At 39.5% G+C, this 25722-nt stretch overlaps 1 protein-coding gene across 1 annotated transcript in view; it reads right to left on the reverse strand.

Annotated features, from left to right (window-relative positions):
- The window catches only part of THSD7B (thrombospondin type 1 domain containing 7B), an 826015-nt gene that overhangs the window by 257310 nt on the left and 542983 nt on the right, over positions 1-25722 (reverse strand). The window contains exons 12-13 of the mRNA XM_023542986.2: positions 18947-19141; positions 12056-12319 (exon numbers count right to left, since the gene is read on the reverse strand). Of these exons, the coding sequence (XP_023398754.2) occupies positions 12056-12319; positions 18947-19141 (459 nt within the window). The remainder of the gene's footprint in view (positions 1-12055; positions 12320-18946; positions 19142-25722) is intronic.

Below are 25722 nucleotides of genomic sequence, written 5' to 3' on the forward strand. Positions count from 1 at the left end.
TAGAACCTAAAATGATAAAAATCATGGAAGAATTTAAAATTTTCTTCCTTCTGACTTCAATTAAGTATTTCCCATTGTTTTTTTTTTTTAATACCTCTAATAATTGTTTTGCTCACTCCTGAAACTGTGCAGAACCAAGTTCCCTATTTTCAGCTCCCAGATATGATCCTTAGTTCCTGCCACCATCCATCACTGACGCAGTTTTCAGAATCATTCCTGATTCCATGCTGTTTCTCCACCTCCAGTCATTCCTTTACCTCTTGACTCCTCAAATACTTTCCTCCCTCTCCATCCCCATAAGAAACAAAGCCAAACCAGTCGTGGTGGAGATGACTCTGACTCGTGGTGACCCCATATGTGTCAGAATAGAACTGTGCCCCATAGGGTTTTCAGTGGCTGATTTTTTAGAAGTAGATCACCAGGCTTTTCTTCCAAGGTACTTCTGAGTAGACTTGAACCACCAAGCTTTCAGTGAGCAGCCGAGCACATTGAGGGCATTTACCATTCACACCACCCAGGGACTTCCTCATCCCCAAAGCCTCTGCCTTTTTTGATTCTCACATGGACCACTGTAACTCTCTCCTGGCTAGTTTCTCTAACTTTGATCTTCCTCTTAGCTACCCACCTCAACCCAAAGGCAGAATTTTCTTTTCAAAATAAGTGTGAAATCCTATTACACTCCAGGTAAACAGCAATGTTGTAACAGATTGGGATTTGAAAGATTGGTGGAGGGATAAAGGCAGAATTATAGCAAGAACTCCTTGGATTCTCTATCCTCAGGCAGTCTTACCTATAGGGAAGACCTTGAGGAATACCCACATCTGACTGTGTTCCAGGTAGACCTTATTGGGTAAATGTGTCACCACAGAAAAAAGGTTGAGAACTATTGTCCTAAAGCTGTTTTATGCAGGTGTGAGTCTATGGACCCTTAATATCTGGAGGTATTCCTCAGAGAATACTAAATGTAAAAATTTAACATTAAAAACTATGTGCATCTTTCAGCTTTACGTGGCTATGTGCTACCAGCATGAAGAAGTTATGCTTAGTTTTATGTTGATATTTAAGTAATTCAAGGAATCCTGGTGGTGCAATGGCTAAGTGCTTGGCTGCCAACCAAAAGGTTGGTGGTTCAAACTCACCCAGTGACTCAGCAGGAGAAAAGACCTGGCAATCTGCTCCCATAGAGATTACAGACTAGAAAACCCTATAGGGCACTTCTACTCTGCCACATGGGATCACTAAGAGTCAAAATTGACTCAACGGCACCTTAATGACAACTTGGCTACTAACCAAAATGTTGGCAATTTGAATCCACCTAGTGGCACCTTGGAAGAAAGGCCTGGTGAGCTACTTCTGAAAAAACCAGCCACTGAAACCCTGTTGTGTGCAGTTCTACTCTGAAACACATAAGGTCATCATGACTTGAACTGACTGTTTGGCTTGAGTTTTTTTTTTTTTTTTATCAAATACATAATTCTAGTAAACACTGGACCTCTAAAACAAGTCCCTGAAAAAACATGTTCAAACATTACTCAAGTGTGAAAACCAAAACAAACCTGCTTAAATGACAAAATCTCTAGCATATCAGGGCCCCTGGGTGGTATAAATGGTTTGGTCTCAGATACTGATGAAAAGTTGGAAGTCAAGTCCATCCAGTGGTGCTGTGGAAGAAAGACCTGGCAATCTGCTTCAGTAAAGATTACAGACAGGAAAACCCTATGAAGCACAGTTATACTCTATAACATATAGGTTCACCACGAGTCAGAAATGATTCGACAGCAATGGATTTAGTTTTGAATTTTTTTCTTTAGCATATCAGCTCCTGCACAAACTAACTCCAACCAACATTTCAAACTTACCTTCTCTCACCTACACAGATTCTGGTCACACGGTATTTAATTCAACGTTGCCAAACCCACAGTGTACACTTTCCTCCTTTGAGACCCAAATCAAATATTCCTTCCTCCTCTCAGATGTCATTTTTGAAAGAGCTTGAAACCATTCCCAAATTAATCACTCCTTCTACTGTCTTCCCACAACACTTTGTTCATATTTCTCTTCTGGCGCTTTCAACAATTAATTAAGTTTATTTATTAATGTCTTTCCTATCACAGAAGATTCTCCAGGAAACTCTTCAACTGAGTCAAAATTCCTAGTGCCAACATTTTAAATATGCGTGTGTATTTATGTGTGTGTCTGAGTAAATATATATGTATGTTGTAATTACATATGTGTGTATATAAACATACATACATACATATGTATTTTTCACAATATTGTTTTTTTGAATTATTATAAATTCCTCATTAATTAATTTTCTAAAATTTTACTTTAACAGTTTTATTGACACATATTTCATATGTATACAATTCACCCACTTAAAGTATACAGTCCAGCGGTCTTTAGTAAATTCACTGACTTGTGTGACCATCTGCACAATTTCAGAAAATTTTACTACCTGTCTTAGTAACCTAGCATTGCTATAACAGAAATACCCCAAGTGAGTGGCTTTTACAAACAGAAATTTTCTCACAGTTAAGGAGGCTAGAAGTCTGATTTCAGAGTGCCGGCTCTAAGGGAAGACTTTCTGTTGGTTCTGGAGGAAGGTCTTTGTCTTTGAGCTTCTGCTCCTGGGCATCTCACTTCCCCCATCTCTGCTTCTCTAGCTTGCTTGTTTAATGTCTTTTATATTTCAAAAGAGATTAACTGAAGATACACCTTACTTCTGACTCATTAACATAACAGACACAACCCATTTACAAATGGGATTATAATCACAGGCACAGGTTAAGATTTTCGACAAATATTTTGGGGGGACAAAATTCAATCCATAAGACACCCCAAAAAGAAACCTCGTACTCATAAACCAGTTCCCTCCAGGTCCCTGCCTTCTAGCCCTAGGCAATCACTTATCTATTTTCTGTCTCCATATATTTGAATACTCTGGACAAATAAAATCACACATTACATGATCTTTTGTGACTCGTTTCTTAGCACTATATTGTCAAGGTCTGTCTATGTTATAGCAGGTATCAGTATTTCACTTTTTTTATTGGTGAACAGTATTACATAACACAGACTTGCCACATTTTATTTATGCATTCATCAGTTTATGGAGATTTGGATTATTTACACTTTTAAGTTAGTATAAGTAATGTTACTGAACAATAATATACACGTTTTTGTGTTGGTATATTTTTATTTCTCTTTGGTACGTACCTAAAGAAATTCCTGGGTCATATGGTTAAGTCTATGTTCACTCTGTTACAGAACTGCTTAACAAAGATGGTTATCCAAAGCAGCTGCAACATTTTCCATTCCCACCAACAATCATACATTTCCAATATTTCTATATCCTTGCAAATATTTGGTACTGTCTTTTCGATTATAGGCATCCCAGTGGGTCTGAGGAGCCCCGGTGGCCCAGCAGTTAAGATCTCAGATGCTAACCAAAAGGTCGGCAGTTTGTATCCACCAGCTGCTCCTTGGAAATCCCATGGGGCAGTTCTACTCTGTCCTGTAGGGTCGCTATGAGTCAGAATTGATTCAATGGCAATGGGTTTACTTACTTCATTACAACCTCTTAGCCAACAATAGTTTGCCTAAAACTTTTTCAGATTACACATCAACTGTGCACACTAATTCTCATGTGTAGGCAATATAAATATAAAGAAATAAGGATAATGACACCATGTGAATGCTTCTAACGCTTGAAAAAAATTTCCAATTCTTTTTCATTTTCACATCTGTAAGGAGTTTAGCTTGAAAACATGAGAGCTTTCTTAACATACAGTGGTAGGCTGAATAATGGCTCCCAAAGATTTCCAGGTCCTAAATTCTAGAACCTGAGAATGTTACCTTATATGCCAAGAGAGACTTTGCAGATGTAATTAAATTAAGGACCTTGAGAAGGGCAATCATCCTGGATTATCTGGGTGGGTTGGTAATCACAAGTGTAATTACAAAAGGGAGGCAGGAGGGGTTTTGCCACAGAAGAAGGTAATGTGACACTGAAGCTAGATGCTAGGCTACTGGCTTTGAAGATGCAGGAAGGACAATGAGCCAAGGATGCAAGAGAAACTGCTGTAGCCACTGGAAAGGAAAGACAACAGATTCCCTCTAGATTCTCTACAGGGAGCATGGCCATGCCTATACCTTCATTTGGGCCCAGTGAAACTGACTTTGGACTTCCAGCCTCCAGAACTATAAAAGAACGAATGTGTGTTGTTTTAAGCTACCACATTTGTGGCTTTGTTACAACAGCCTTAGGAAACCAATGCACTTATATGTCTTAAAATTCTTTGTACATAAGCACAAATTTATATTCTGTGTCTTGTCAAAAAGTATGTGCAGTGTGTTGATACTTTGCCAGATACTTGTGATGACACAGTGATGAAGGAGACACAGTCCCACCGTCAAGTAACACTCAGACCTCGGTGGAAGAATGAACCAGCAATAAGGTAGGTAAAGCAGGAGAAATGTTAGGATTTGGGATGTGCATTTTGCTAAGGGACATAAAGTAGAATTGCTTAGATTCTAATGAGTTTTAGGGGTTGGGGAAGGGTGACATTTCTAACTTAAGTCTGGAAAGGTTATTAGGGCTCATTTAGAGAATCAGGTTGCAAGAAGGAGGAAACATTCATGTCATAGCTAGGGGCAAGTATACAGGTACAGAAGGCAAAAGCCCCCAGGAGTGAATGGTATGTGTTGAGACACGCAAGAACCCTAGAAGGGCTGGAGTTCAGTGTGGAAAGGGTGAGGGATGAGGCTTCAGTGGTCAAAAGGGCAAAATCATGAAAGGCCTTGCATCTCATTCTGAGAGATCTGGGCCAGGAGTCACCACTGAGGGTTTTTGATTGTCTTAGGCTGGGTTCTCTAGAGAAGCAAAACTGTGCAGCATATACATATACATAGAGAGAGAGAGAGGTTTATATAAAGGAAATGGCTCACACGGTTGTAGAGGCTGGAAACTCCCAAGTCCATGGGTCAGGCTGGAGGCTTCTTCTGATTCAAAGAGCCTGCAGGTGCTGGTGAATCCAAGATCAGAAGGTCAGGTAACAGGCCTCCAGCTCACAGGATGTGGAGACCAAGGAATCCCAAAATCGGCAGATAAGATGGCAGTTAAGCTGCTAGCTCAAGTCCCAGGAGCCAGAGGTCCAATAAACAGGAGGCAGTTGCAGAATCCAGAGTGAGCAACAGCCCATGAGCCTTGCCAGAAAGTCTACCTATATTGGATGCAGGCCACACCCCAAGGAAACTCTCTTTCAACTGACTGGCTGCTCACAACAGATCTCATTATGGAGGTGATCACATTATATCAGATCTCATTATGGAGGTGATTACATCATTAGAAAGCTACCAAACTACATCATAACTGCCAAACCACCGAGGATCATGGCCCAAAGCCAGGGTGACACATAATCTTAACCACCATAGTGATCATCAGATCAGATTTGCTTTACGGACAGATTCCTCTCACTGACATGTGATAAATGGTTGGTGGGAAGATGGACTGAGCCAGGAAAGAGGACAATGCCACTGCAGTGAATCGAGGCGCAAGGTGAGAGCAGCCTGAGCTACTGTGGAGCAATGAGGACTAAGAGAAGTGGATGCAAGAGAGAAGCTTCACAAAACCAGCAGGGCTATATAAATTGTTATAGCAAAAATCACATTTTTTTTTTTTAAGCAAAAGAGGTAAAATCTCCACATGAAAGACATGGGAACAAATTCTTCATAATGTCAAATTTAAATGTCCTTGCCTGAGAGTATGCATTTATTACTTCTCAAGTAGTGATTTGAAGAGTCTTGCAATGCCCATAAAACTAAGACTGTATAAGCTTTAGATCACTTGGAAAAAACTGCCAATGTCTAAAAAAATTCTATTTCTTTCTGAAAGTCAGGGCAGGATATAGTTATTTAGACCCTGCTGTGTGGTGGACTTGTGAGGCGAAATCATGTAGTAAGTTTGTCCCATATTTGATATCTACAAATCTTTATTGAAATTTGCCAAATCTTTGCTAAACTTTATCAAATGCTCTCTTAATCACTTCAGTTTACAAAGATGTACTTTTCAGTCTCTGAGCAGATTCTCCCAACTATGCCAAAATAAATCTGTTGCCTTCGAGTCAATCCTGACTCAGGGTGACCTCACATGTTTCATACTAGAGCTGTATGCTCAGGGTTTTCAATGGCTGTGATCTTACGGAAGTAGATCCCCAAGCCTTTCTTCTGTGCCACCGTTGGGTGGATTCAAACCACCAACCTTTTGGTTAGTGGCCAAGAGTAACCCATTTGTGCCACCCAGGGACCCTCTGACAAAATAATCTTGTCCACGTGTGTATAGTTATAACAGAAATCTATCAATTACATAAAATTCAACACACATATAGAATACAAACTTCATAAATATGTTAAAATTAAATTCACATTTGTCCAATGACTGCAAGGATGTGAAATGATATTATTCCTCAGATCACAAAGATATTCTTTAGGTTATTTATTTTTTTTCTTTGTGCTATCTATACCTACTTATATATGATAGCCTGTTGTTGTTATATGCCACAGAGTCGATTCTAACTCATAGTGACCCTTTAGGACACAGTAGAACCACCCCATATGGTTTTTTAGGCTGTAATCTTTATGGAAGCAGATCACCAGGTGTTTTCTCCCCCAGAGCTGGTAAGCGGGTTTGAACCACCAACCTTTTGGTTAGCTGCTGAGTGCTTAACCATTGCCCCACCAGGGTTCCTTACATACAACAGAAAATTAATAAAATGTTAAATAGAATTAAGGGAACCATGCTGAATTATTTCTGGATAAAATACTTATGAAGATAAAAAAATCAATCAATCTATCAGGAATCAGACATAAAACAGATTGCATTTACAATTCGAGGAATTAACATTAATTCAAAAAGTTATCACTTGATCACTTGGAAAATTATTTTTCTGCATTCCTCCATTCTTTCAAAAGCATTGCTTGTCCACTTGTAGCAGAGCAATTTCACCTCCTTTAATCTCAAACTGTATATCAAGGGCAACCTAGTACCAGGTGTTCTACAGTGTTTGTCTGACTCAGTACTGCACAGCTGACTTCTCTGTGAATCTACTTTTTCTATACACAGATGTTCTAACCAAAAAGGCTATATCACACACACAAACACACACTCAGGATTTTTATATAGGATTATGTGAGTTGACTCTTGTCTTGTCTAATCTAGTTCTTTCCTTCATTCAGTCAATGTTTACTGAGAACCTGAGATGGGCCAGACCCTGTGTTAGGTACTGGGGAGAGAGAGATGAACATGAGTCAGTCCTGGATCTCACTGAGCTCTCAGTTTCATACGATAAATAAAAATCTAAATGGATATTTTTGTTAAATAAAGCTAAATGTAGTCGTAAAGATAAGTCTAGGAATCAGGGGCATCCTGAAACATGATCCGCATACATCTGCATACATGTCTTAGGCTGGGTAAAGCGTAAAAACATAGAGAGAGATTTATATCAAGGAAATGGCTCATGTGGTTGTAGAGACTATAACCTCCCAAGTCCATGAGTCAGGATAGAGGCTTCTCCTGATTTCACGTAGCAGCAGGGGCTGGTGAACCCAAGATTGGCAGGTTTGGGAGCAAGATACTCACTCACAGGCTGTGAAAATCGACAAATCCCAAGATCAGCAGGCAAGGCCACAGGTAAGCTGCTAGCTCAAGTCCCAGTAACCACAGGTCAGAAAACAGGAGCCAGCTGTAGGATCCAGAGCAAGCAAAAGCCCTCGAGACCTGCCAGAAGGTCTGCCCACACTTGATGCAGGCTACATGCCTAAGGAAACTCCCCTTCAACCAACTGGCTACTCATAGCAGATTCCATCATGGGGGTGATAACATATAAAAGCTCAACAGGGAAGTGACCACAACATCACACAACTCCCAAAACACCGAGAATCATGGCCCAACCAAGTTGACACACAATCTTAACCATCACACTGGGAGTCGAAGTAGGGAAAATGCTCACTGAAACACCACCTTATGCCATTCCAAAGAACGAGAAGCTTCGTGCTAGGAGGAGAAAGGGCATGCCAGGTAGAAGTCCCTGAGTGTCATGTAAGGTAGGAGCTGGTGTGTGCAGAGGAAACTGGAAAAGACTATAAACAGACCATTGGTGTGATCACATTTACTTTTTAGTGTGATGGCTGATATTATGTGGCATAACAGATTCCAGGTGCATAAGAAAAAGTAAAATAGTGCAATAGTGTTCTCAGCAAGTGCTTTTATGTCCTGTTATTTGGTTAATAAAAATCACTGGGATAAGAGACAGAGTTAGAAGTAAGTCACCTTAAATACCCAAATTTTGGCACATGCTATTGTGTTGCCTAAACCAGGCAACACCTGACCTGACGTCACACAGGTGGGCAAGACATCACACTTAGGCATCAGGCAGTGATGAACCTCATCAATAACTAAGAGTTGCTGACAAGACATAAACATAAACTCCATTTAAAAAAATTTTTTTTTTAATTTGTGAAGTGCAACTTTACTTTTTAAAGCCATATAGACCTGGCTTTAAAAATCTGTGGTTTGAATCATTAACAGAATCCGTTAGAAGGGATATTTCAGAATTTCCTAAATTGCATGGCTCATGTACCACCAGGGGCAATGTAGAGTACCTCTCATGAGGAATAATTATTCTCATGAGGAATTCTCCCTGATGTCATCCTGGGGAGCCCCATTTTGTCCCCCCAATGCAGATGGAAGACAATGCCCATAAAAAAGTATTTAAAAGAGCAAAGTATTTACTTTTCTTATTAGTAGAGCCAGATTGTCCATGAATAAAGTGGAATTCTTAATAGTGAGTTAAATCATGAATATCATATATATATACACACACACATTAGTTTTTTTATATACACACACACACACATTATGTGTTTAATAATAAACTTATTTTCCTCGATAGATTTCTGTGTGCCATACTCCTAACAGTGACATAGATTATAGGATGTACTATAAAGGTATCTTAGTACAAATATCAAAAAAAATGATGAGTCTAAGATAAATCTTGATCAACAAAGAATTGTTTTCATTCAGTAAAAATGTTTCAGACTCCCTAATAGTTTTTATGATTGCTTTGCAAACGGGTTCAGTTATCAATGTCCCTTCCTCCTTGAAGATATTTTCCTTTCTAACATGAAATGATTATTTTTTAAATAAAGAAAAGAACACACACATGAAAAATTAGAGGTGAAGAACAGCTAATATATAAGAAAAGATACCTGGGATTTAGAATAATCTTGTCAATTTTATCTCCAAATTATATCTTAAAAACACTTCTCTCTTTATTTTCATCAACTTAGTCTAACAATCATATCTAACTACTACAATAGTCTCCCAATGGGGCTTTTAAGTCATTCTACACAGTAGTCAGAAGGAATCTTCTAAAAATCCAAATTGGGTCATATTACCCCCTGCTTCATGTTCCAGTTAAAGCTCTTCCATGCTAAGCACTGCACTTAAATGATATCCATACTCGTTACCTTGTCCCTCAATATTCCACGTATTTCTACAACCTCACCTCACACAACTCCCCCTTACTCCCTATACTCAAGCCCAAAGGTGTCGTTTCTTTTTTGCCAGCACATCTAAGACTTGCCTTAGATCCTGTGAGTATCCATCTCTTTCCCACCTTACATCTTCTGGACATGCTTGTTCCATAGCTTGAAATGATCTAGTATCGAATCTAGTGATCTGCCCCTTTCTCACCCTTCACATCTCAGGTGAATATAATTTCAGTGAGGACTTCCCTAAAATCTACCTAAATATTTTCTATCTCAGCATCCCAAGTGTGATGGTTAAGGTTGTATCACCTTGGCTGGGACATGATTCTCAGTGATTTGACAGTTATGTAATGATATAGTTTGGCAGTTATGTAATGATGTAATCTGGCAGTTATATAATGATGTAGTCATCCTCCATGATGTGATCTGATGTGATCAGCCAATCAGTTATAAGCGGAGTTTCCTTGGGGGTATGACCTATACCCTATACATATATATATATATAAGGAAACCCTGGTGGCATAGTGGTTAAGTGCTACAGCTGCTAACCAAAGGGTCAGCAGTTCGAATTCACCAGGCACTCTTTGGAAACTATGGGGCAGTTCTACTCTGTCCTATAGGGTCACTATGAGTCGGAGTCGACTCAATGGCACTGGGTTATATATATATAGATATACAGACAGTCTGACAAAGTTCTCTTGCTTGCCCAGGATCCTGCAACCAACTTGTCATCATTCGACCTCTGGTTCTTGGGATTTGAGCCAGTGGCCTGTCGTATTACCTGCCGATATTGGGATCTGTCAATTCCAACAGCCTGGGAGCCAGCAGGCTGCCATCTTACCTGCTGATCTTGGATTCAGCTTCCACACCCCATAACCCACTGCGTGCCATCTGACTTGCCAATCTTGGGTTCATCAGCCTCTGCAGCTACACGAGTCATGAGAAGCCTCTAGCCTGATGCCTGACCCATGGACGTGGGACTTTCCAGCCTCTACAACCATGAGAGCCATTTCCTGGAGATAAATCAATCTCTTTCTCTCTCTCTCTCTATATATATACACACACATATATATATGTATGCGTATATATACAGATATATATCTCGCTTCACTGGTTTTGCTTCTCTAGAGAACTCAGCTTATGACACTGAAAAAAAAAATGACACCGAGGGGTAATAAAAAAGTGAAATTTCTTTTATTTGTTTTATTTCTATCCTCCCATTGGACAACAAACTCTAGAAGTCCTTGATTTCCCCATAAATGTAGACTCAAATCATAGAAAAGGACCAGGTCTACAGCAGGTGTTCAATAGATAGATATTGATTAAATGAATGGCTAAATCAACCAATATGCAAATAAAAGCTGAAAAGAAAGATTAGAGTCACTCGGCTTTGGTTTTTTTTAAAATGCTTAAGTTTCTTTACTTGCTTGTGATGTGTTTAATGTTTCTAAAAGTCAAATCACTTTTAACAATTCTATTAACTAGTCTGGGGAGCAGATACAGCACAATATTGACACTAATTAAAAAATCATTAATCCTTAAACTGCATTCATATATTGAATGAATATATCTTAAATAAAAATCAAGGCAATATATTTGGCAATAACGAAGGGCTCTTATCATTTTCCTGTGGCTTGTCCATTAGCACTGAATTCATTTCACCATTTCTGGTATCAGTGAGAAAGCTTATTAATACATAACATCTTGGTGACTAAAACTAAAATCTATTTATTTGCTTCCTGAGTTTTCCAGTTAAGCACAAATTCTCTCCATCCATGCACCTCGTTAAATTTTGTTTGGTCTTTTAATTAAAAAGGTAATAAAAATAGAAAAGTATGGCAGAAAATTCTTAAGTTCTATTTCAATCATTAGTCTTAGCCTCCTCCATCAACCTTCATCTCAGCAGCATCGACCTTCATTCTTTCTACATTCACCTGTATCTTTCAAATTCTCCCAACTAAGGTTCAAAAATAAAATTTTCTCCCTGATTAACACCTCGCAAAACTCTCCTAGCTGATTTGCTGCTTCTTCTCTATAGATTTACTGTACTAATTTAGGTGTGCTTTATACATTGTGTTGTAAAACATTTGAAATCAACTTTTTCATTGTCAATTAGATTAGAAGATACTCAGGTCCCATGTTTTCTATGTACAACCTTAGGGCACTAAAAAACTCCATAAAATATGTTCATTTGCATTGGGCTTTGGTCTTCTCAATGTAGAGCAAACTTGCTCCCTGCCAGTATATAGACAACCAATAAACAAAGGCTAAGAATAGAGTGAGACAAGTCAAGGATCCCCAACAGTCACATTTCAGATAATCGTCGAGATGTGCATGTGTGCATTCCATATGTCTACATTTTATCAGAGGCAGAGTGCTACTATGTCATTGACAAAGGAGAACTAAAACAATTATTAAAGAACAAAGCTATTAATCTTAGCACTTGGGCAAACCTTCTAGGCTGTAGGTCAATGTTCTCATCGTTTCTCGTCATCCATCTCCTTACCAGAGCTGCTGCAGTGGGAGGGGTCAACGGGTCTTCCATTTTTATCAGAGCAGGCTATTGATCGAAAGCGCACGCCTTCTCCACATTCTTTGGTGTCTCCTTGTACCCGCAATCCTCGCTGAGGCTCCCTTCTGCCTTCTGGAAGAATGCAATCTGACCAGTTTCCATAAGGTTGGGATATAAACACATCACAAGGACAGAGTTCCGTTTCTACTAGAGGGTACAGGTGAGTATCTTGGCATTTCTCCTTCTTTCTGCTTTTCCCTGTTCCAATAAGAGACATGGATGTATTAATTTCATATCTGCTGTTTTATTAAAAGTTACTCACATTTTTGTAATTAAAGTTTGTAGAATATTAAACTTTAAATAAAATGAAGCCTTCTCTCTTTCCCCTCACCCTCTCTACCTATTGCTATCTTTCTATCTATATCTCTGTCTCTTTGTGTGTGTGTGTGTGCCATGGAAGTAAATCCTTCCACAATGGAAGCATCTCTCAGTGAAACTGAAACCTTGCATCCATTCACCTTGAAATTAATGGTTGGCAAAGAAACAAAAGTATTAAGTAGTAACCTTTTTTTTTTTTTAATTCAAGTAATTTTTAAAAAACAGTTTATTTATTCAGCAAGGGCACTGGTGGTTCCACAGCAGAATTCTTGTCTTCCATGCCAGAGACCAGGGTTAGAAGCCTGACCAATGAACCTTACACATAGCCACCATCTGTCCTGTCCACAGAGGCTTGTGTGTTGCTGTGATGCTGAACAGGTTTCGGGGGAGATTCCAGACTAAGACAGACTAGGAATAAAGGACTAGCAATCTACTTCTGAAAAATCAGCCAATTAAAATCCCATGGATCACAATGGTTTGACTAACGCAGCTAACAACAACAACATTTATTCAGGAAACAAATCAACATCCTCCAATATAATGGCTGTGGGGTTGGGGTGGAGGTCACTGGGCTATAATTGACAAAGTTGAATTCATTTTATATCCTGCTATCAGGCAGCTGACAATTTCTGACACAAACAATAAACTGAAATAAATGTTGAGATCATGTTGGGTAATTTAATCTGAGAGAAAGCTATGACTTCCATTTTAAGAAACTCTTTTAACTTAAGTGCTCTAGAGTGACTGTACCTCACCAAATGACTTTGATGGAACTTTTAGTTGAGATGCCAACTCTGAGTAATAACAATGACAGAATCATTTTTCACAGCTGTGAATATGTGATAATTGCGTTTAGTGGATTCCAAGTTAGCCTGTAACTTAATTCCACTTTGCCGCCAAGATTCTTCCTCTGGATTACTGAAATTCATTCTAGATATAATAATTCCACATTTTATTTCCTCATTAGTGAGTCATTAGCTAGAGTCTTGGCTAGCTATAAAAGAAGCAGGCAGCTTTATTAGTTTATATCCAGTCTTTATGGCTGTTCTGGAAATGCTGGCTACAAGCTGCAGCATGGGCTACTTTTTCATTATTAGATGGTTTGCATCACAAGAGTTTGATAATCAGTGTAGCTGGATGATTGGCTCTAGGGTTTGCTGTGATGCTTATGCCCCAACAAATAAGAAAGATGCCTGCAGAACCTCCAACAGCCTGAGTTGCTTCAGCCACACCTCTCTTCCCCTGGAAGGGTATATTTACTTCCCTCCACCATTAGGGACTCCTACTTGGAGTAAGTTTGAGTAGCACAGCCTCCATTCTGACCTTGAGAATTTACTGGTTGAGACACACAGCAGCCCCTCCTCATCCACAGTTTTGCCTTCTGTGGTTTCAGTTACCCGTGATTAACCACAGTCCGAAAATGTTAAAAGATTACACAGCATGATGAAATCTCTCGCAGTCTTGCCCCATCATTCACATAATTTTTATTATAGTACATTGTTACAACTGTTCTATTTTATTATTAATCATTACTGTTAACCTCTTACTGTGCTTAATTTAGACATTAAACTTTATAGGTACATATGTATAAGACAAATCATAGTATACATAGGGTTCGGGACTGTCTGTGGTTTCAGGTATCCATGGGAAGTCTTGGAACGTATCCCCCAGGATAAGGGGAGACTACTGTACAGGCAGTCCCCAGATCACAATGAGTTCTGTTCTTAAGTCTGCCTTTAAGTCAAATTTGTACTTAAGGCAGAGCAGTAGTATGGTTCATAGCTAATGTCAGTTAGTCAAATGTTTGTCTTAGTATACAGTATATAGTGTACACGTCTTTGCATAAAAAACATTAAAGAAACACTTCCAGAAACACTAAGACATCTTTAACATAGCAATACGGTAATAATTCTGCTAGTATTTCACAGGTGGTGACTGGTTCCTTCCTGTCAGCATTTAACAGGCTCAAGTCTCTAGCTCTTCCCAGCCCCGAACTTCCCTAAAGTACCCTAGAGCCTCCCCAACTCCATCTCTTCAGTTCCCACTCTCTTCTCAACTCATGTGGTAGCCTGAATTCTGAGTCCACCACTTACCTGAAAATACTCTTGCCAAAGCTATAAAACCAAACAAATGAAATTCAATGAATATATGTTATTCCTTATGCTTCATAACTGATTGCTCAGCAATAGATCACAGTGCTGATTACATCTTTATTCTTTAAATACTGAGTTCCATGATACCATATTTTTTTTTGTTCTCTCATTCGCACACCACCTCTCTGGCCACACCTTATTTATTTCTGTATTTTTCTGGTGAATTCTTCTCCCTCTAGTCCTCTCTTAACTGATGAGCTTCCTCAGGGTGCTGCCCTAGGATTTTTTTCTCTTTTGATCCTATACTCTCACTCACATCAAGAGTTTAAGTTACCATCTATATCTCTTAAATCACCCCAGATCTCTTACCAAACCTTCTAACTTACAGATTAGAAATCTACACCTAAAGGACCAGAAGTACATAACTTGGCAAAACCCAAACTCATCCTTTTTCACCACGATCTTTCTTTCTCTTTCTGTATTTCTCAATTCTACCAACATGACCAAGTAGAAAACTGGCATGTTCCACTTCACTTTCTCTACCAAACCCCTGACATCTAATTAATGACAAAGATATATAATTTCAAATTACTAAATATCTCTTGAATTATTAGTCCATTTATTTCCATTCCAACTGTTACCAACCATATTTAACTTCCCCTCCCAGAAGTCTCCAGTCTAGATTTCTACCACATGTTGCTCCAAGATCTTATTGCCCTCATACCTCACTCCCTCCAATCTATTCTTTACACTATAGTCCAAGCCAGCTTTCAAATCTAATCACATCACTCGTATACTTAAAATTCTTTAGTAACTTTCCAAAGTTCATAGAATGAAGTCCAGACTCCTCACCATAATCCTCAAGGACCTGAGCTCTTAGTATCCGGCCTCTGCCTATACTGCAACACACTGCTTCTAGTGTCTTACAATCCAGCCATACCTAGAATCTTCCATTTCCTAGAAATTTTTGTCTCCTGGTTTTGCATGTACTATTCCAGACATTATCACCAGTTCTACCCTCCCTTCTTAGCTTAGTTAATGCCTACTTATCCTTCAGACCCAAGCTAATAGATCTAGAAAGCTTTCCCTGAACCCACTCTCCTACATTGTGGGATTTGAAGACATGTTCTTCTTTTGTATTTGCATGACTTGCCATAAGCAGAATAATGGATCCCCAAGGGTGTCCAATTCCTAATCCCTAGAACCTGTGACTATGTTACTTTACATGGCTATAATGACTTAGGAAATATGATTAAGCTTATAGAAGTGGGGAGATTATCTTGTATTATTCATGTGGGTCCAAACTAATCATGCAGGTTCTTAAAATGGGGGAGATTTTCCTTGCTGAATAGAGTAAGAGAAAGATGGCTATGCAAGAATAGCCAGAGAAATGCAACATTGCTGGCTTTGAAGATGAAGGAAAAGGCCATGAGCCAAGGAATGCAGATGGCCTCTGGAAGCTAAAAAAGGTAAGGAAACTGGTTCTTCCCTACACTCCTAGAAAGAATGTAGCCCTGCCAAGGCCATGCTTTTAGACCAATGAGACACGTATCAGACTTCTGACTTGATAAGTATAATATAACAAATTTGTGTGTACTATGCCACCAAGTTTATGGTAATTTGTTACAGTGGCAATAAGAAACTAATAAAGGCACCTTACACAACATTTATTATGGCAAGTACCACACTGTAGAGTAATTGTCTGTAATAAAGTCCTATCTTTATCTTATATTAGACTGTAAACTTCTTTAAGTTAAAATCATGTTTATCTATTCCCTTGTGATATTCCCAAGGACAAGCACATATATGTGTTAAACAAAAAATGTTTATCACATAGTTGAAAAAAGGAGAAGGGAGAAGGGAAAGAGGGAGGAAGAAAAGAAAAAGGAAGTAAAGAGGAAAAATGTTCATCTACAAGGCCTTTACAAGGCTACTTCAAGTTACTAGTAGTAGAAATATTCTGTACAAATGTAGTCTTCTATATTTATGTTATCCATCTTAATTACATGTCATCACAGTTCAAAGAAGGATTATGAGCAAGTTAGTTAATGCAGAAATGGTTCTCACAACATGAAACAAATTATCAGTGGTTCTCTACTTTGATTACATTTTAATCAAAATCAGCATTAATCTTTGAATGCAGAACCAGAAACTGCTAAAAAATCAATCCCTAGCACAATTCTAAAGGTATCTATTTTTTTCTAAGTCAGAGGGAAATTTGTGCCTGACTCCACACACACACACACAAAAAACACAAAACTACTACCCAACCCAGTAGCATAATGGTTAAGAGCTATGTCTGCTAACCAAAAGGTTGGCAGTTTGAATCCAACAGGTGCTCCTTGGAAACTCTATGGGGCAGTTCTACCCTGTCCTACAGGGTCGCTATGAGTTGGAATTGATTTGACAGCAAAACTACTAGTGAATATTAAATATGTGTATATATATATGAGTGTATAACAGTTATTCAGTTACTTTAATAATATATAATTTTTAATAACCCAGACAGGTTCTTTTTTATCTTAGGGATTATTTTTATAACTGCATAAACAACTTACCTAATTACCAGTCAATCTAAAACCTGTGATGATATTCAGGGCTGATTTTGGTACAACACAAAGAACACCCAGACAGTGAATTAAAGCCTCTTGGTAAAAGCGAAAATAAATAAATAAAAAGCAAAACACATAGATGGCCTCACTATACAATGAAGTGGTTTGTATATGTGTCTGTGTGCCTCTGTGTGTGTGTGTGTATTTAAGAGAGAAAGGCTTACACAGTCTTAGAGTCTAAGTCCACCCATTTACTGCCATGTATGCAGAAGAGAGAAGGGAAGGAGCAAGTAAGAAAAGAAAAGAGAGAGACAGGAGGAAAGGAAGACAATGTTCATCTACAAAGGTCTAGCACTTTGAACTACTCATGAAAACAAACAGTCATTTGTGTGCTTAATTCTTCAGGGATGTCGATGCCAATTTTATTATCTCAATGATTATTTTGGCATTTTTCCTTTGGCTCTCCATTCTCCAGATTAAGTCTTCCTACAGGTAAAAATACACACACAGTTAAGAGAAGTTCTGGCAGATTTACCCAGACAAGTAGTCAAATATACTGCCACATCAATTATTTGTACAGTGCAGGCAAAACGTTGATCCAGGACCTTAATTTCTTCAGATTCCATTAATTGTGCAGATCTAAATAGAACTGATAATAATATTACCACAAAAGGAAAATCTATATATGTAAAGTGATTTTTGTAACACACTACTAAAATTTTAAAATGTCAAATTGCTTATAATATAATGGCAAATGACAATGGTATAGATTAGATTTGTCTTTGATGTTCTTTCTAAATCAGTGATGGTTTGCTTTCAAGTTTGCTGAGATGCTAGCAGGACAAACCACCAGAAAATCTGTCATTAACTATTTGTCATGGATTGTATTACGTCCCCCCCAAAATGTGTGTATTAATTTGGTTGGGCCATGATTCCTGGTATTCTGTGATTTTCCTGTGTGTTGTAAATCCTGCCTCTCTGATGTTAATGAGGGAGGATGGGCGGCAGTTGTATTAGTGACGCAGGACTCAAGCTATAAGATTGGATTGTGTCTTGAGGCATTCCCTTGAGATATAAAAGAAAGAAGTAAGCCTAGAGACACGGGGACCTCATACCACCAAGAAAGCAGTGCCAGGAGCAGAGTGCATCCTTTGGACCTCAGGGTTCCTGCGCAGAGCTCCTAGTCCAGGGAAAGACTGATGAGAAGGCCAGCAGAAAGAAAAAGGCTTTCCCTGGAGCTGACACCCTGAATTTGGATTTTTAGCCTATTTTACTGTGAAGAAATAAATTTCTCTTTGTTAAAGCCATTCACTTGTGGTATTTCTGTTAGAGCAGCACTAGATAACTAAGATGCTACTCAACGAAAGACAGATAAATTGACTTTTATGACTACAAAGAATACAACATCATGTAGAGATGTAGAGAGGAACTTTATAGCTACCAAATGATTCAAATCTTTCACTCATTTCACAAATATTAACTGAGTACATATTATATGCCAAATGGATGTACTAAGGATACCCTTGTTGTTGTTGTTGTTGTGTATCATTGAGTTGATTCCAAGTAATACCGACCCTACATGACAGAGTAGAATTGCCCCATAGGGTTTCCTAGGGTATAATCTTTGCAGAGGTAGGTTGCCAGATCTTTTCTCTCGTGAAGCCGCTGGTGGGTTCAAACTTTCAGATAGCAGCCAAGTGCTTAAACATCTGGCTACCAGGGCTCCTTAAGAATATATAGCAGAGGAAAACCAAAAACAAACAAACCTAACAAAAATTCCCCTTCTTCTGGAGTTTATATCCTACTTTGGTGGTTCAGAGGTCCACAGCTTGCCAACCCCGTAAGTAAAAGGCACACCCTACCTGTGAGCTGCCGCCGTCTAATTCGGGTTGTTTCACAATTCGCTGAGCAGGGCGTAAACCTGGACCAGGTAGTGAAGGTGCAGTCATCACGACATGGGACCATGCATTCTTGCACAAGGGGAGGCGTGCTATTTGTCTGCTTGAGGCATTCCATCATTTCTGCCAACTGGTTGTCATCAGAAACACAAGAGACAGCTAAAAAGAGCACGGATTCTTTTGTTACTATTTTGATGAAATTATGCAGCTGCTGGTTCTTTGACAAAGTAGCAGAATGTTTGAAAATGTGGTTATCCCTGTGATTGCACACGGTGTTCAACACAGCTAACTTTATTTCTTTCAGGAAATTAAATTTTTATTGTTGCCACTGGAGGTATTTGAGGATTTAATTGGTTTTCATCATTAATTTAAACCCTGCGTTGGTGGCAAACAAAATAACTTCCAGTAATTTATTATATGTCCTGCTTGTGAGCATCTGATCTCTAGGAATCACATAAAACTAGGAAGGATAATCTGTAAGCAAGAGCAAGGTGAGGACAAAAAGGACAGAAACATTTGCAAATCATATGAACCATCCCTAGATTTGATTTTCATGTGTTTTCTTGTTTTAATGGCACTTATGGACACGGTTCTATTTTAAATTCACAGTCAATATTTAAGGAACTTTAAGTTAAGTTTTTTAAATATATTTTTAATGTGCAAGCATTATCTATCCAAATAATTCCCATTACAAAGGTCCTACCAGTTGCAGATAGCCCTTTAAACTTTCACATGTTTTTCACCTAGAATGTCCTTAGTTATAAGATAAAATAACTAATAACCTTGAGGCAACACATTTATGAAATTTTAATTTTTTATTTGATTCTTCGGACTAATGCCATTTCTTTTATTCAATCATGAGTGCACGATATTTTTTGTGAATCTTTTATTCATTCAGATTAATTAACTATGGGCTCCCAAGGATGTACCTTCAGATTTTACTTTCTCTAGACCAGTGTTTCTCCACCTCAGTACCACTGACGTTTGATACTGGATAATTGCCTGTGGTATGGGTTTCTCTTGTGTATTGTAGAATATTTAGCAGAGTCCCTGCCCCTACCCTTTGGATGCCAATAGCCCCCACACCTAGGTTGTGACAACCAAAAACATCTTTAGGTATTGACCAGTGTTCCCTGGGGAGAACTACTGCTCTGGACTGATCCTAACCAGGAGTGTCTATGAGAATACGCACACTTCACAGCATCTCTCCAGACCTACTGCATCAACATCTCTGGGGGAGAAGCCCAGGAATGTTTTTGTCTTTAAGTATCCCAGGCGGTTCTAATCCAGCCTATCCTCTGACCACCCACATTTGGCAGGGTGCTTTTGGACAAGGTGTATGTTAATGGTCATCACCCAAAAGAATCCACGGCTGGGGATCATTTTTATCACAGCTCTTTAAAACTACTATGTTACAGGGAATAACAAGACCACAGCTTAGGATCAACGTTGTTGACAACCCTTTATATAAACTTTTTTATGATAAGGTAAGTGTATACAGGGCCTCCTTTAAGTTGTCCATTCTTCTTTTACTCAAATTTTCTTTCTTTATTCTGAGCATAACATAGAACACGTCTATCCAAATACCATAACCTACCTTCTGCAGAACTGATGGAAGCCAAACTCATGTAATGTTTCAGGATGAAGGAATTAGCTAAGGTGACAACAGAAGGACCCATAACACTTCAAGTTTATAAATCTGCTTCATAGCAGGGGGGCTATTCATTCATTTTGAATTTTGGGTTTGTTTTTTTTTTTTTAATCCATATCCTACGGACAAAATCCACGCATGGCACAACAAGTCAACATTACCTGCATTTTCTTTGTTGGGAATATAAAGTCATTAATGATGAATACAGCAAGATACTTTATCTTAAGGAGGGTACAAGCACATGCTATTTGATTTTCATGTTTAGATAACCAATTTGAAGTCAATTTCAAGGATTTTCACCTTGCCAAGAATTTTTTTTTTCCACTGTGACAATGTGCTGAGTAACATGGAAGAGAAATTTTAAAAATACTTTTTAAAAGCATCACTATTCGAAATTTGAACTTCTAAATGAATACAAACAAGGATTTTTTCCAATGACAATAAATCATTTAGAGTATTTTACTCATTTTTCTATCACTCCTTCTGGATAAGTTTAGATGATGATGATAAAACACAAACTCAATATTTTGAAGTTCTACAAACTATTTAAATTAGAATACCCTGGATTTTATGAAAGTCTATATTGCAAACTTGAACTTTTTTGCATTAATGAAGGAAAGTATAAGAAATTAAGAAAGAATAGCTGCAGCATCTGATGGAATTCACAGACACTGCTATCATACAGCATGAGTGCAAATTCCGGTGCTAAACACCTGGAGATCATATGAACTGGAATACATTACTTAGATTCTTTATGCTTTAGTCTCCTTATCTTTAAAATGGGTATAATAAGAGAATTCTTAAAACACTGTCGGGCACAGACTAAGCGTTCAACAAATGCCATTAATTATTATAATTATACTTTATAGTTGTTTTTAAATACAAGCCGGCTGATAGTGCTCCAAGCATTATACATGCACACACTCATTCTTCATACCATATTGGTTCCTTGTTCACCCTCAGAATTCAAAGGATAAAGGTGAGAGGAGAACCCTGGCTGAATTGTCACCTAATGCTGGCACTACATTCATAATCACCATTCATCAACCGACGGATCGGACACACCCTAAATACATTTACTACACTAATAGGGTTGTGCAGTGTAAATCGGAACCGTAACTCCTGTAGAATCTGGTTAGTATCACAGTCTAACAAAGACATTAGCGGTCTCTAACGGGCACAGAAATCACACAAAGATGTGGCACGCAGTTTGACCACTGCGCTCTGTGGACACCGAGGATTTTTTATTGGTAACCCAAGGGTGAGCTGCAACTGACACACCACAGACCATGCAATCATCAGTTTAGACCAGGACTTACGGTTCTCAGATTTCTTCAAGTTCAGGAATCTAATTTATTTTCAAGTGTGAAAAGAATCACTACAAATGAAGCCATTACAGAGAATTGATCTGTCAGACACCTGCTATTTAGTTAAACTCAGTCTGGGTCCCTTAGATCACAGCAAATCATTTGGCTACAATCTAGAGAAAATATTTCTCTTTTGGTGCCTTCTTTTTCTTTTCAGCACTCTCCCTTAGGCACTCAAACCTGCAAGTATGCTAGCTACCCAATACATTATTTCTCTGGCGAAACTCGGTGCTGTAACTGCCCCTTCCTCTAAGCAGATCCATAAGGAGTATTTCAAGTACTATACTACACCTACCAGCGGGAAGGATCTTTTCTATCGGGAAAGGGCAGAGCCTTTTATCTCTGCCCCTTCCTTTAAAATATCTCTATCTGGACTGAATTGCTTAAGGGGAGCGGCAGTTCCAAGTTTAATGGTTAACTATATTTCATTTATTAACATTAGAATATTACAGTCTTTACTGGGAGAAAATTTTATTCCCAGATAAAATTATTCCAGATAGCTCTAGAAGGACCTCACTGTTTAGCATCTTAAGCTCTGGGCATACAGCTCTCAGCATAGCTGTCTGGGACAACTGGACATCCTTGCCCAGTAATGATGGAGAAGCAGGTTTTTAAGCCAAGTGGTTCAGGTAAGAGCAGTCACCTGGCCAGTGGGTGTGGTAGAGTGACCTGGAACCCTCCAAATATCCCTTTAACACCCAAGGTCACATCTTCCTATTCATTGTGCCTAGCAACATACGTGCGTGACACATGGAATTGAGTTTCGGTACTTCATCTTTCTCTTAATTGCTACATAAGGTGAGACTTGGGAAAAAGGCACCAAAAAGGGGAGTTTGGAGTGGAGAGAAGAGTTACTAATTGCTTCTCCCTGTTACTGATTTTTTCAATGTCAGCGGTATGAAAAGGTATGCTCTGGCATGAAACGTAAAATTATCTGAGAACTCAGCAAAAGAAACCAAGCAAGGGCCTGTATGAATTCTCACTGTGTCTGACAGTTCTTTTTTTTTTTTTTTAAAGAACTGCCATTAATGTGAAATGGCCAGGCAGCCTTCTTAGGCTTAAATGATGACTAAAATCAGCAGATTATTAACTATGACTAAATGGTTGCTCTTTCTGGCCCCGTCACCTCTAAACTCCGGTAGTCGGACAAGCTGTGAGAAGTTTTTCTTCTTTTCAATTATGATATAAACAGGGCAGGGGTTAGTGGCCTCATGATAAGAAATGATAATATCCTGCCAGGGAAGACTAAATATGCGACAGAGGCCACTACCTCAGATCTGTCAGTGCTCATCACCTTCACCAAGGACGCCCAAATTACTTTCCCGAAGTTGCTTCTGATCAGAGTTCAACTTTAATAGTTGAAGAGAAAGGGTAGAAAGAATTTCTTTCAAGAGGTCATGATTTCCCGGAAATGGGGGTGGCATCCTAGAAAACGAGAAGGGCTCTATCAGTATAAGACGCTCTGTCCAGCAGTAGCAAGCAGCTGCAGTTCAGAAGCTGTGCTCAATTTAAAAGGACATCCAGAAACTGCAGGGGTGGGCAACAACTGCTCGGCTCAGCAAACATTTACACGTCATGCCCTAGAAGTCAGTGCCTGGGATAGAGAGGTGAAAGAGACATCTTTCATGGAAATAAAATTTCAGTACACTAAAGGAGCTGCCTGAGCACAGCGCTGGGGCCTCAGCTCCAGGGAAGTGAGAGAAGTCTTCCTGGAAACAGGGACACCAGAAGGATGCTTGGGAAGGGTCCAAGGGAAACTGAGCCAGCCTGGACTTGGAACACCTTGACGCATGTGCAGAAAAACAAGCATTGTGATTGGCTGGCCTTCTTCCCCTGCAATTCACTCTAGAAGACCCTCAAGGACATGGACTGACACAGTGGTTGCAACAATGGGCTCAAACATAGCAACGATTGTGAGGATGGCACAGGACCAGAGAGTGTTTCGTTCCGTTGTACATAGGGTCGCTATGAGTCCGAGCCGACTGGAAGACACCTAACAACAGGAGCTTTTACTTCCTCCTTCACAGGACTCATACATTGAAAATTATAGGCTCAGTGTCTGTGTAGCAAGGTCACTACTTCATTAACCCTACACTGGGGAGTCCCTAACATGTGGGTGTGGGTCAGTTATCAATTAAGTTAGTGTTAGACCACAGACTGCAATTTTACAGTTAAAATTGATGAATCAAATTAATAAATGTGTAATAATGCCAGTTCTATACTCCTGCTTTAACAGCTAAATCTTCATAAGGACTTGGAAAGCCAGGTCCCAATGTAGGGGTCTGGGATGACTTGGGGTTCTGGCTGGGATGCAGCTATGCAGGGATACCATCCTCAGCCCTAAGTCCCTGGCCTGCCCCCCCCCACCTTTCCACTTCCAGCTTGATTCTGCATGGGGAGGGGACATGCTTAAATGAGTGCACCCTGTGGGGCTCCCATCCCCCAAGTTCAATTCACAAATCAGCCTGAGAGTGTACAGTGTACGTGTCTCAGTTCTTAAGGCCGCCATAACAAAATACCACAAAGTGGGTGACTTTATTCTCACAATTCTGGAGGCTAAAGTCCGAATTCAGTGTGACAGCAGGGCTATGTCAGCTCTAGGGGAAGACGCTCCCTCGTCTCCTTCACCTTCTGGCTTGTAGACGGATTTTCACACGATGTCTTCCTCTATGTGTGACCTTGGTTCAGTGTCTGTTCTCCCCTTTCATTAAACACCACTCAGAAGGGGTTAGGATCTGGACCCACCCTACTCCTGTATGACCTTGTTTAAGTTAACTGACAACAAAAGAAAAACCCCATTTTCAAACAAGGTCACATTCACAAGTATACACACCAAAAACCACACTCGGTCCCACTGAGTCGATTCCGACTCAGAGCAACCGTATGGGACAGAGCAGAACTGCCCCACAGAGTTTCCAGGAGCACCTGGCGGATTCGAACTGCCAGTCCTTTGGTTACCAGACATAGCACTTAACCACTACGCCACCAGGGTTTCCTTCACAAGTACAGGGGTTAGAATTTCAGCATCTTTTGGGGGAGACACAATTCTTCCATAACATTATACATGACAATGCAATCATCTTTCCTCAAAAGTCCAACTTAGGAAGGAAGCCCCCACCAGCCCTGGAAGCTGGTGAGGACCACTGGGCAAGGAATTCCAGGATGCTGAGTACTGGGCAGAGTTTAGATAGGCGTGGGTGGGGTAGTATAGATATCAGTGGGGTTTCCATCTGCCGCATAGACCCCACCCATGGGAAGAAACACAGCTGGGAAGAAAGCTAGAGCAGAGAGTCTAGGGCACAGAGGCCAAGCCAGGGCACCTCTTGCCAAGTCTAAGATCAGAACTATACTACACTCCAATGTGCAAGGAAAACATAGCTTCTTTATTTCATTTTGGACTCCTGCAATCTTCCTTAAGAGCTCCCATCCTGCTAGGTAATCAGGAAACTTAAAAATGCTAATTAATGCTATTTCGGCTTTGGCCATCTTAGTTTTCTTTCTGTTTAAACAGTTCTTTTCAGGTACACGTGCAGCTCTTTTATCAGCCATTTTCCCTTCTCCAATCCATGATGCCATCTGGGTGTCTGTGGCAGCCAGCAGGGGCCTCCCATTTTCGTGAAGCTCTCTGGGTCTCTGACAGCCTCTGCCATAATAGTGACCCTTGCCTACTTGATGACTGCTTGTCTGGTGACATTCATTGCTAATGCCTCAGGCTGAAGAAC

Source organism: Loxodonta africana, chromosome 6 (genome assembly GCF_030014295.1).
Source record: "Loxodonta africana isolate mLoxAfr1 chromosome 6, mLoxAfr1.hap2, whole genome shotgun sequence".
Classification (NCBI taxonomy): Eukaryota; Metazoa; Chordata; class Mammalia; order Proboscidea; family Elephantidae; genus Loxodonta; species Loxodonta africana.